This window comes from Hylobates moloch, unplaced genomic scaffold, assembly GCF_009828535.3.
Source record: "Hylobates moloch isolate HMO894 unplaced genomic scaffold, HMol_V3 SCAFFOLD_20, whole genome shotgun sequence".
Lineage (NCBI taxonomy): Eukaryota > Metazoa > Chordata > Mammalia > Primates > Hylobatidae > Hylobates > Hylobates moloch.
This window is the reverse complement of record NW_026652295.1, coordinates 45,616,070-45,628,153: the sequence shown is the minus strand read 5'-3', so window position 1 is coordinate 45,628,153 and position 12,084 is coordinate 45,616,070. Positions and strand designations below refer to the sequence as shown.

The window sequence follows — 12,084 nt, the reverse complement described above, 5'->3', positions numbered from 1 at the left end:
CTGTGTTCTATTCACCATCGCTCTCTGATTTAATCATCGTGTCCGAAACAATGGAAAGCCGTCTGCAGCTGAAATAATTTAGTTGGAATTATCTTGGAAAAAATAAGTAAAGTTAGATCGGGGTGAGATGCTTTCTAAGGGCTTTCCCTGGGTCAACAGGCGCGTGCAATTTCCTCAGCGAACGCCAAGGGGCACCCTCTCCCTCCCCGCTCTACCTGGAACGCCTTCCCCTTTCCAACCGCACAAAGAGCCCGGCCTCCTCCCGGGTGACATCACAAAGGGCCGATCCCCCGCCCCTTCCGCGCCACCACGTGTGTCTCTGCGCCCGGTAGCCACGGACTCAGTCTCTCGCCAGCCAGTCTGGGCAGCGGAGGAGGGTGGTTGGCAGTGGCTGGAAGCTTCGCTATGGGAAGTTGTTCCTTTGCTCTCTCGCGCCCAGTCCTCCTCCCTGGTTCTCCTCAGCCGCTGTCGGAGGAGAGCACCCGGAGACACGGGTTGCAGTCGCGGCGGCTTCTCCCCGCCTGGGCGTCCGCGCCGCTGTTCAGGTGCTGAGCGCCCCTAGAGCCTCCCTTGCCGCCTCCCTCCTCTGCCCGGCTGCAGCAGTGCACATGGGGTGTTGGAGGTAGATGGGCTCCCGGCCCGGGAGGCGGCGGTGGATGCGGCGCTGGGCAGAAGCAGCCGCCGATTCCAGCTGCCCCGCGCGCCCGGGGCGCCCCTGCGAGTCCCCGGTTCAGCCATGGGGACCTCTGCGAGCAGCAGCACCGCCCTCGCCTCCTGCAGCCGCATCGCCCGCCGAGCCAGAGCCACGATGATCGCGGTCTCCCTTCTCCTGGTGAGTGCTTGCGTGGACCCGGGGTGGCGGCGGCGCCGGAGCAGAAGGAACCGCTCTCCGGGAGCCGGGCGGGTCTCCGGGCCGGGGGCTTAGGGAGGCGCGGGGCCCGGCCGACTGGGTTACGGGCACTGAGGGGTTTCCACGGGAAGGCAACACACCAGAGGGCCTCGACTAGGTTATTTGGGGGAATCTCAGGGCTCAGCCGGGGCTCGGGAATGAAGACGAATTGTTTTCCTTGCAGTCTGGCTTTGCTGGAGGAGACGCTAGAGGTAGCCGCCTGGCTTCTGCGCATTTGAGGGCTTTTCCCCCACTCGGCCTACCTCGCGCTCCCCACGCCCGCAGCCACAGCCCCCCACCCATCGGCCACTGCCCCTCTGCGTGGTGTGGGGCCTCGCCGCGGTGTGGGGCTCCGAGGGCCGGCCGAGGCCGGCGCTTTGTTGCAGCCGCAATGTCATGTCGGGATGCTACCGCAGTGGAAGAGAGTGGTACCGGTGCGCGCCGGGCACCGGAGACCTCTGGGTACTGTCGCGCGGTGCATTCCTGAGCAGGGCGCAAGCCGCCCCCTCCTCAATCCCTTTACCCTCTCTCTTCCTTCTTGGCTCGGGTGGGGTCTGAGTTTCTGCATGCCGAAATATCACCCTTAGACCCACTCTCCGGCGCCTCCAAAGCGCCGGCTTCCAGCCAGCCAGCGCGCTGGCACTGGAATGGGGGGAAGGGGAAGGAGATATGTGTAAAGGAAGATGAATTTTCTACAGTCTTTCCGATCCCTGGTTTACCTGTGGCTAGGCAGGTGACCCTGCAGGGTGGTGCAGTCTCCCCCATCGCCTAAGCTGCATCCACATCTCGGGTCAATCATCTTGACCAAAAACTTAACCTCAACTTCCCCCAAATTCCCTCCCTTTATTTCCAAATATTGGGGTGAAGGGGCAAGTTAGGTGGAAGAAAATTTGAGATCAAAGCCTTCAGCTTCCCTTGCCTGTCTTTTATCCCTGCAGGAGGGATGGAAATTCTTAGCTAAAAACCGAACAAAAAAAACCCCCCAAAAAACAAGAGCTTGTTTTCATGGCAGAGCTGTGTAAGGGAAAAGCAGGCTTGCTGTCTCCTTCCCCAAAAGGGCTTAACGCCTGGCCAGCCAAGAACTGCTTAGATCTCAGGACATTGCAGTTGCTATGGCCTGGGAATTCATCCTACAGACACTCTGGTTCCTTGTGTGTGTGTTTTAAGAGGAAGAGAGAGACTAAAGAAAAGTTTGTTACTGTTAGCATTTATAATGAGGCAAGTCCCAGTCTCCCTTCAGAAACTCTTTTCTGCCCACTTATTAATGGCATGGCCAAGGTTTATATCTTTGAAACAAGTGTGGTGGATGGTAAGCAGTAGTCGGGGAGTCTCTTGGGACAATGAACCTGGATTGACAGTCTTGGTGTGGAGAGAAACACATCTAGGTCCATGGGAACACTGATCCTAGTTCAGTGGAGTGAGAACTATCATCATTTCCTTTTTCACGGCCTTAGATCCACTACTATGTTTCGGGTGCTTCCAACAAATCTGATTATTATATGCCTCATAGAGTCCATTCCCAGATTAAATCTTGTCATTGTGCAATACTCCATTTATTTTACCTTTTAGCATGAGGTAGGTAATTAAACAAAGGTCTTGATGTAATCAAAGGGTAGGTTGCTTTAACTAACTGAGAAAGGGCCCAGCTCCTTTTCTTGAATCATCAGGCTAGGCACCCTGGCTTCTGCCTGTAATTACAGCATTTTGGGAGGCCAAGGTGGGAGGATTGCTTGAGTCCCGGAGTTCGAGATTTGCCTGGGCAACATAGTGAGACCCCATCTCTACAAGAAATTAGGCGGGTGTGGCGGTGGTGTGCGCCTGTATGCCCAGCTACTCAGGAGGCTGAGGTGGGAGGATGGCTTGAGCCTAGGATGTTGAGGCCGCAGTGAGCTGTGACCATGCCCCGGCACTCCAGCTTGAGTGACAGAATGGGACCCTGTCTCCAAAACCAAAATAAAAAATAAGTCATCAAACTCAACCTACCCTAAAAATTGTGCACTGGATTTGCAACTAAAGACCTGACAATTTAAGTTTGGCTACTTTGAAAAAAATAAAATTTATAATGGGGCTTAGGAGCAGTCTCAAGTTGATAACCAATACAGGATTCCTTATTCTTCTGCTAGCTATGCTAAAAAGACTTCAGGTGAATTCATGGAATGGCATGAGGTTGAGCCCTTCATCCTGAAGGGTGACTGGAGGGTGTGCCAGGAATCAGTAGAGACTATGTTATAATCCCCATCCAGGGTGGGGAGGAAATGCCTTTTGGCTTTCACATTTTTCTTATTCTGCATGCCCAAGTCCACAGGACAGGCTTTGTTAATGTGTAAAATGATGATCTCATGATACCGTTCCAAGAAGTATTTATCCCATTGAGATCCTTGGCCATGTGAACATGACGGACACCAGGTACTGGAGCCTGGGTACACGTGGCAGGGTACTCAGAACACTACTGGGGGAGGTGGGCAAGTTAGTGGCCTGCCCACATATTACAGTTAGATTAAAAAGTAATAATCCCAGCAAAGTGTTCTATTTATTATGTCTTTTAATGCTCTTCTTTCAAATATCTCCCTTTTGGTGTGATAATATTTATTGTCATCATTTTTGTGTTGTGACTTTTTGTTTGTCATGACCGGCTAACTGCATGAAAAATAGCTTACTATAAGCTTATAAAAATACAAATATAGAGGTACACAATATGATATAATATATACACATGTATGTAGCAATTGTATATGTAGAGAGAGAGCAATTGCTACATGCCAAGTGCTTTGTATACAGTATCTCGTTTATTCATAGCATCTTTGTGAAGCAGGTGATATTATCTCCTTTTTATAGTTGAGAAAATGGGAGCTCCCAGAACTTCATTGGTTTGTTCCAGGCCACACAGCTTGAACGTGATATTGCTGGGGCCAGAACCCAGGACTGCCTGGCTCTTCAGCTCACGTCCTCCCGTAGCTCTGTGCCACACTGCGTGTTTCACAAGTCCAAATTGCTTGATAATAAAATATAACAACAGAGAAGGCTCACTGGGGAAAAGTTAAGAAGGTGGTTTGGTTTGTTACAGAACGTGAATGAGAATTACAGGAATGCCTTTGGAAGGAAGTATTCTTGCTGCTTGCACTTCTATTTCTGATGAGTGTCTGCATGATAATAGAAAGTAAAACATACACTGAAAGACAAGAGCTGGGTTCAAAAGTCTGGGGCTCAGGTGGACAAAACATTCTTTTTTTTTTTTTTTTTGAGACGGAGTCTTGCTCTGTCCCCCAGGCTGGAGTGCAGTGGCACCATCTCAGCTCACTGCAAGCTCCACCTCCCGGGTTCACGCCATTCTCCTGCCTCAGCCTCCCGAGTAGCTGGGACTACAGGCGCCCGCCAACACGCCCGGCTAATTTTTTGTATTTTTAGTAGAGACGGGGTTTCACCGTGTTAGCCAGGATAGTCTCGATCTCCTGACCTTGTGATCCGCCCGCCTCGGCCTCTCAAAGTGCTGAGATTACAGGCTTGAGCCACCATGCCCGGCCGACGAAACATTCTTGTTGCTCGACACCCAGTAAGTCTAGTGTGCATGGGTGCGCTTTGTCTTCAGAATCTAAGGTTAACTTCCACTATCTTGACTTTACCAATTGTACTATTCTGCCTGAGACACTCACCCTTGCTATATCATATGTCTGTAAGGCAGAGACAAGATCAATGAGAGCTTTAGGTTTGTGCCAGTGATAAGGAATGCTCTAGAATGGCTTGCCCAGCGTGACACTACTTAGTCAGAGATGACCCTTGCCCTCGGGGAGCTCGCTTTAACTGCATAGACAGGATTTTGGCAGTGAGGCCGTCAGAAGAGAAGGGAGCCATAATTGGTAAGGATATGAGGTCTGAAGTTTTAGAAAACACCTTTTGCAAGCATTATGAATTCCAGATAGGGGGCTATTTGCTGTTATAGCTTGTCCAGCTGTGTGTTTGCCTAGAAAGTGCCAAGTAATAGTGTTTTTCTCTGTTACTGAAACTAGACATGTAGCTTAGTGCTACCTCCTGACCTTCATTTATCAAAGTACATTACCTGGTACATTGGCAATTCACTTTGGCTGTTTGGGCAGGCGTGGAGTGGTCTGGTGGGGGCTGAAGTTCTGAATCATGTCAAGACTTGGTGGCAAATTCAAGCAGAACTTTAAATTAGAGCTGATATTGTATCCAAAAGATTTTCTCCCTCCTATATATCTTAGCTCTACAATCCTAGAATGTGAAAGCTGGAAGGGAGCATAAAAAATACTGATTTAACACCCTATATTTTTTGGTTGAGAGAAAAAAAGTACTGGGGAAGTGACTGCTTTTTTATGTTTACAAATGAAACTGCATCAAGCACCCTTTCTAAGTGAGGCGCTGTTCTGGGCAGTGGGAACCCAGGGATGAATTGGGGTTTGGATCTTGCCATGAAGGTACAATTTGTGTATGGTATATAAAATGAGCATGGCCATCACCAGTGCTGGTTGGGTTTTACTCTCATATGGAATCAGTGGATGAATGTAGTATACTTACCTTAATACACAAAATATGATTGATGTTAAAATCTTTAAAATATCTGAAGTAACTTTGGCTCTCAGTCTGAGAATAAGAGAAAAAAAAAAACACTTTCAAATCTGGGAATGACATACATTAGCCTCAGTAGAGAAAGCAACTTCTAATCAGAGGAATGGGGAGCGCAGAACCTGTGCTGGAATGCAGGCGTCCTGACCGACCCCATGAGTTATCATTACAGTCAAAATGTGTATGATGGAATTGAGCTCTGTCATTTGAACTGTTTCTGAAGACATATGTTTGAATCTTCCTCAAGTCCAGTCCAAAACAAACACACCTCTAGTGTAAATAAACTACACAAGTAAATCAAATCAGCAATAAAAAAAAATTCCTTGTAAATGGTATTTAAGAACTACCTTAAGTTGGGAAGGGAAGAAAGGGAGACTTGAAAAGGCATATATCCATCAAATGCCTGCATGACATGTTTTAGTGTGGCTAAATGTAGACAAAGTCTGTCAAGCAGGATATGGTAAGCACAGTTAATGCTGTATTTTCTGGGGCAGTTTGCAGACAGTCCTTTTCTGCAGGTATGCTCTTACTGGGTCGGAACAAATAGACGGGAGCTTCTGGGCTGGCTCTGGCAGATGGTCTTTGTCCTTTCTGCATTGCAGACCAGGATGTGGAGACATCACACTTTAACTTTGCAGGCATATCCATGAAGATGAGAGGTGAAGGCTCTTTGGAGGCTGCATAGACAGTTTGCAAATTAATTTTGTGTTCAGCTGGTCCTTCATAAAGCATGTAAACTCCAAGTGCCTTAAATAAACATCTTTTTTTTTTTTTTTGGTGATACGAAATGGTCAGGTGCATTATCAGATCATTACTATTCAGGGGCTGGTATGAATTGAGTGACTTTTCCTTGTGCTTATTTTCCAGTAAGCACTAATATTCTGTTGGCTTTCTTTCCCCAAGCAGGCCTGGCAAATTCCAGTGATGCCAGGTCACCAGCAACTTCTTGGCAAACTCAGGTGCTTCTCTTCCGTGACAAGAAGAGCCCAGGTTATCTCAGAGCTTTGGGCATGTGTCCAGTGATCACTTGGAGCTGACTCAGTGTGGACCATTAGGCAAAGATATGTCTGACAGAATGACAATGGGAGCTGTAATAGGAATCAATTTGGTTCCCAAAGTTGAATCCTCATTTAGCATTAGCAGAAGGCTGGGCCTTGTGGCTGTAGCAGCAACAGCTGCTGAGCTTTGATTATTTAGGATAGGGGTGAGATCATGAATAAATACTGGCCTTGCCCCAGTGTTTGTGTTTGTCAAATACCAAAAAATAAAATGGGAATCCTAAATCGGCTTGCACGCTGCCACCCAGCTTTCTTACCACCTTCATTTCTAGCCTGAATCCAAGAGGAGAGGAGCTTGGGTAGAGGTTATAACCTGGGAGGAACCTGGCAGATATCAGTGAGTACAGGCAGGACTGAGGGCTATACAGAGGTGGGCTTCACTGATACTTAGGCTGTTGACTCAAAGCAATAGTAAGCAATAGTGATCTCAGTGAGATCAGTGAGCAATAGCGATCTCACTGTTCTTGAGAGGTGCTAAAGGCCACCAGAAGATTTTCTTGCCAGTATCCTGGCTTTGGAGATGACAGATGTGTGCAGTGGTGGGAAAGTTGCACTCAGAGAGATCTCAGGCAGGTGTGGGACTGAGCAGGGTGTGGGTGGGGATCAGGACATTGCCCTGTGGCTTCATATTTAAAAATTATACCTAAGACTTTGTGCTACACAAAAATAAAAACAAGAAAAGTAAGGGGGGCACTTAGTAAGCTAAGTCATAGCAAGGCTCATTATCTAATCTTTATATACTTTTCTATTTGTTTGTCTGCTGTCAGTACTGCTGTGTGGCTCTGTTGCTTGGCGCCCTTGCAAACCTGTTTTGGGAAAAGGAACATGAGCTTAATGGATTTAGGAGAGAGGAGAGGAGTGAGTCCATGAATCCTGGAATCAAATGAGAGCAGCTGTGGATTCAATAGGGCTTCAGCTCTGAGAGCCCAGAGGGGAGGAATAAGCAAGTGTTAATATTAATCACTGATATTGCTATCACTGGCTCTTATTTATTGAGTACTTATCTTTGACATTGTGTTGAATACCTTCTACAAATGATCTCAGTACATCTGTCAAGTCTATGAGGTAGTAGCATTAGCCCCATTTTACAGATAAGGGAATGGAGTTTGAAAAATCATATGGTCATGCGGTTGGCAACTGCTGGAGAGGATTTAAATCTAGGTCAGTGTGGCTTTGTGCACACTGCTTTTTCTGCAAGTTGTTGGTAGGAGAGAGGTCACCTTAATTTACCAGAATTTTGTTTTCTGTAAAGAGAATGACTTTACCCAAGAGTTGAACATTCTCTTTCCAGAAATTTAATGAGCAGTTCTGCTCCACGATGGTGCTTGGAAGTTTAGCTAAAACTGCTGGTTATAAACTGAGAGCAACCTGTGTGTGGATTGAAAGGGGAAGATGTGCAGTCATTGGTAAGCATTCTCCTGTGGTGTGACTGACGGACAAGGGTGCCATGGCTAAGATGGAAAGATACTCCTGCAAATTGAAATGTTATAAATAGGGAATGGATGCTTTGCTTTCCTGCTACTTGGGTCATTTTGAAAAATATTTGTTTAGTGAGTAACGGTGTGACATGGGTTCTGCTTAGTAATGTAGTTTCAACTCACCTGAGAACTTGAGGACCTTTTAGGGTTTTCTTTGCTGTCAGCCTAGTTATTTGTATAGGATAAGTGCATGGGCTTGTACCATCTGTTATTAGTATTTCCTTTTTTCACTTTTCATTTCAGGTCTCTTAGAAACCGGTTTAACTCCGTGATTTGAGGGGTGTCAGAGGTCGTGTGTTTGTGTGTGGTTTATCATACTGACCGGTAGCACTCGCTTAAGTAAGCTTTTAAACATCGCTTCGTAGGTTGTAGAGACTGAGTAAACTAGGAAAAGGCAAAGAGTGAGAGGAAATTATTTAATCATTTGTCCTGGAAAACAGGTTGGAATTCTGGTCTCCCAAATAACCTTTGGGACAAGACCATTGTTTGATTTCATCCTACATACGTCCAGGTCAGCTTGCCCAGGATTAGGAGAGGTGGGGGTGTTGGGAAGGAAGAAAGAGATTCCAAGGCAAATGGTAACAGGTCCACAGGATAATTTAGCTGGATATTTTTGTTAATCCGTTTTGCGATGCTATAAAGGAATACCCAAGACTGGGTCATTTATAAAGAAAAGAGGTTTATTTCACTCATGATTCTGCAGGCTGTACAAGAAGCATGGATTTAGCATCTGTTTGGCTTCTGGTAAGGCCTCAGGAAGCTTTTAGTCATGGCAGAAGGGAAGGGCGGCTGGTGTGTCACATGGTGAGAGAGGGAGCAAGAGAGAGGGAAGGAAGTGCTAGGCTCTTTAAACAACCAGCTCTGGTAGGAATTGACAGAGAACTCAGTTATCACCAATGGGACAACGCCAAGCCATTCATGACAGATCCACCTCATGACCCAAACACCTCCCGTAAGACTCCACCGCCAACATTGTGGATCACGTGTCAACATGAGATTTGGAGAGGACATACATCCTAACTATATCATAATTCAATCTTTGCTATTCCTTTATGTGTAGAAGTCCATGACTCCTCTCTCCTCTTGGGTTTAAACCTTGCAGACCTGGTCAAGGAAAAATAACAAAATAGACAAGGTTCGTGTGTGTTTCCTCATTTGAAAAGCTCGGGGCTAATATTGTTTTTCAGCTTCTCAAAGACAATATGCTCTTCATCATTGTGTTTCTGGCTCAGTGTCCTGACACATAGCAGTTAAGCAATAAATGATTAATGAATTTCAGAAGGATCTTGATTTAAACTAACTGTTAATTCATTCTAGACAAGTTAGAGGGTAGTTGGAGCCAGCGTTACATCTCAGTACTTGGAACGACAACTGAAGGATAGATGAGTTATTAAGAAAGAACAATTTAAACTTATGTGAGTTGTCAGACTAGAAGAACCTAGTGGGTGTAGAATTCTCTTTATGTGTCATTTCAGTTCAATTCCCTTTGTTTACAGTATTTATGTATAGTTAAAACTAACGCGTATGTACCTGCTTGTGTTCTGCTTTTCTTAGTGTAGCTATTTTCTGTTATCTTACAGAGATATGTTTATATTTTATCCATTTAATAAAATTTGTGGGGCATCTATTAAATGTCAGGCATTGCTAGACTTTGGATATATGATATGAAAAGCTATTCATGGGCTTTCCTTCTTGGACGTCATAAAAGGGGTGATGCTTAATAAGAACCAGCCTTTTAAAGAACAGAAGGAAGAGTATGCCAGGAGGAAGGAACAGTATGTGGGATGGCCCAGAGGGAGGAAAGAGCCTACATGTTCAGAGAATAGAAAGATTACGGTGGTTGGTGCTCAGTGAATGGGGACAATGGATCGAGCTTGAAAAGGCAGGCAGGGGCCATATCACATAAGATACTTTAAGGGATCAGGACATCACTCAGAGTGCAGTGGGAAGCAGGGTAATAATATGACTTGAATGCAATTAAAAAAATAACTCACTGGCAGCTCTGTGGAGAATGGATTAGAGAAGGGGAGCATAGAAGCTGGAGGCCAGTTAGCACCTTTTACTAGTAATTCAGGGCAGAGATGATGGTGCTAGAGCAGTGACAATGAAGATGGGGATTACTAGATAGAAATTTTGAAGAGATTTGCTGATGGTGAGATAGGAAGGAGCAGGTGATATTGAAAGCAGTGATCAAGGTTGATTCCTAGGTTCCCACATTGAGCAGTCTATGGTGGTCTGGTTACTTTGAAAGGGAAGGCTTGGGGAGCAGTGGGTGAAACTGAGAGGCCTTAAGTTTGGATGCGTATTGAGTAAGTTTGAGGTGCTGTGATTCGCGTCAGTTCAAGCCTTTATGGCTGCCACTTTTTAATAGCTCCATCCCCTCCAGTTGGCACTGTGTTGAGCCATTCTACTGTTGTTGGATGCTTGGCCTGCTGTCTCTTTGGTCTTTCACTGCAAGCAGCACTAATGAAGTTGTCTCTGTATAAACCAATTGCTCTTTTTCCTTTTTGGTTGTTTCCCCAAGGTGTGTTCCTCAAAGTGGAATTGCTGGGTCAAAGGAAATAAATGAACAGTTTTATGGCTTTTGCTGCACATTGCCAGATTGTAGTCCAGAAGAACTGAATTAATTTAGAATGCCACCAGCCACCTATAAATGTGCTTTCTAGCCCACAAGCCTGCCAATATTGGAGTTTATAATTTTAATTTATTTATTCTGCTTTAATATAGATATGTGAGGGTCCTTGGTTTTGCAAATTTGAATTTCAATAGCTCCTAGGGATATCAAACATTTATCCATAGGATGATCACCTTTGTAATTATGTACTCATGTAGCCCTCTGTCATAACTATTGAGAAGGAGTTATGTTAGCCACATTTGCATGAATTCTTTATATACATTTTTAGTTTTATAAGCTTTTATTAGCAGTGTATGTCATATTTTACATTCTACTTTTAATATTATTATATTTAATAACATAAAAGTTGAGATTTATGTTTTTATTTTTGAGACAGTCTCGCTCTGTCCCTCAGGCTGGTGTGCAGGTGGCACAATCTCGGCTCACTGCAACCTCTTCCTCCCAGGTTCAAGCGATTTTCCTCCCTCAGCCTCTTGAGTAGCTGGGATTACAGCCTGCACCACCCTGCCTGGCTAATTTCTGTATTTTTAGTAGAGGTGGGGTTTCACCATGTTGGCCATGTTGGCTGGTCTCGAACTCCTGACCTCAAGTGATCCTCCTGCCTCGGACTCCCAAAGTGTTGGGATTACACGTGTGAGCCACTGCACCTAGCCGAGATTTATATTTTTAAACCTTTTTCTTTGTTTGTGTCTGAGAATATTTGTGTCTGAGAATATTTTCATTTTGTTGGTGCTGTTCATTTTAACAGAAATTGATCTCTCTTTTTTTTTTTTTTTGAGACGGAGTCTTGCTCTGTCCCCCAGGCTGGAGTGCAGTGGCGTGATCTCGGCTCACTGCAAGCTCCGCCTCCCGGGGTTCACGCCATTCTCCTGCCTCAGCCTCCCGAGTAGCTGGGACTACAGGCGCCCGCCAACACGCCCGGCTAATTTTTTGTATTTTTAGTAGAGACGGGGTTTCACCGTGTTAGCCAGGACGGTCTCGATCTCCTGACCTCGTGATCTGCCCGCCTCGGCCTCCCAAAGTGCTGGGATTACAGGCTTGAGCCACCGCGCCCGGCCAGAAATTGATCTCTTTGCAATGAATTATTCTGATAACTTTGAATTTTCTATGTGATGTTTTAAATGTTGGGTTTGTTGACTTTTCGGACTTTAGTGTCATATTTATGGTAAGAACTACATTAGTATGTTCTGCAAGATAGTAATACTCATTGCATGAGGAAAGGGTTTTATGGTCAAATATGTTTGGGGAGTGCTAGGTTCAACTAAGTCATCATTTCTGGCAGCTGTCCTGCAGGGCCTGCTGGAGCCCTCAATAGGTCAATATTAATTGTGCCTTTCTGAGAGAAGACTCTAATCAGGAGCACTTTCTAAACTTTTAGACCAGGGACTGGTAAACTTTGTCTGTGAAAGGCCAGATAGGATATATTTTCAGCTTTATGGGTCATGT

The 12,084-nt window shown here is 45.6% G+C and overlaps 1 protein-coding gene across 1 annotated transcript in view; it reads left to right on the top strand.

Moving 5' to 3' along the window:
* The first annotated feature begins 323 nt into the window (after positions 1–323).
* Positions 324–12,084, top strand: part of TNFRSF21 (TNF receptor superfamily member 21) — a 77,360-nt gene continuing 65,599 nt past the window's right edge. The window contains exon 1 of the mRNA XM_032140717.2: positions 324–832. Coding sequence (XP_031996608.1) covers positions 737–832 — 96 coding nt within the window. The 5' untranslated portion in view covers positions 324–736. The remainder of the gene's footprint in view (positions 833–12,084) is intronic.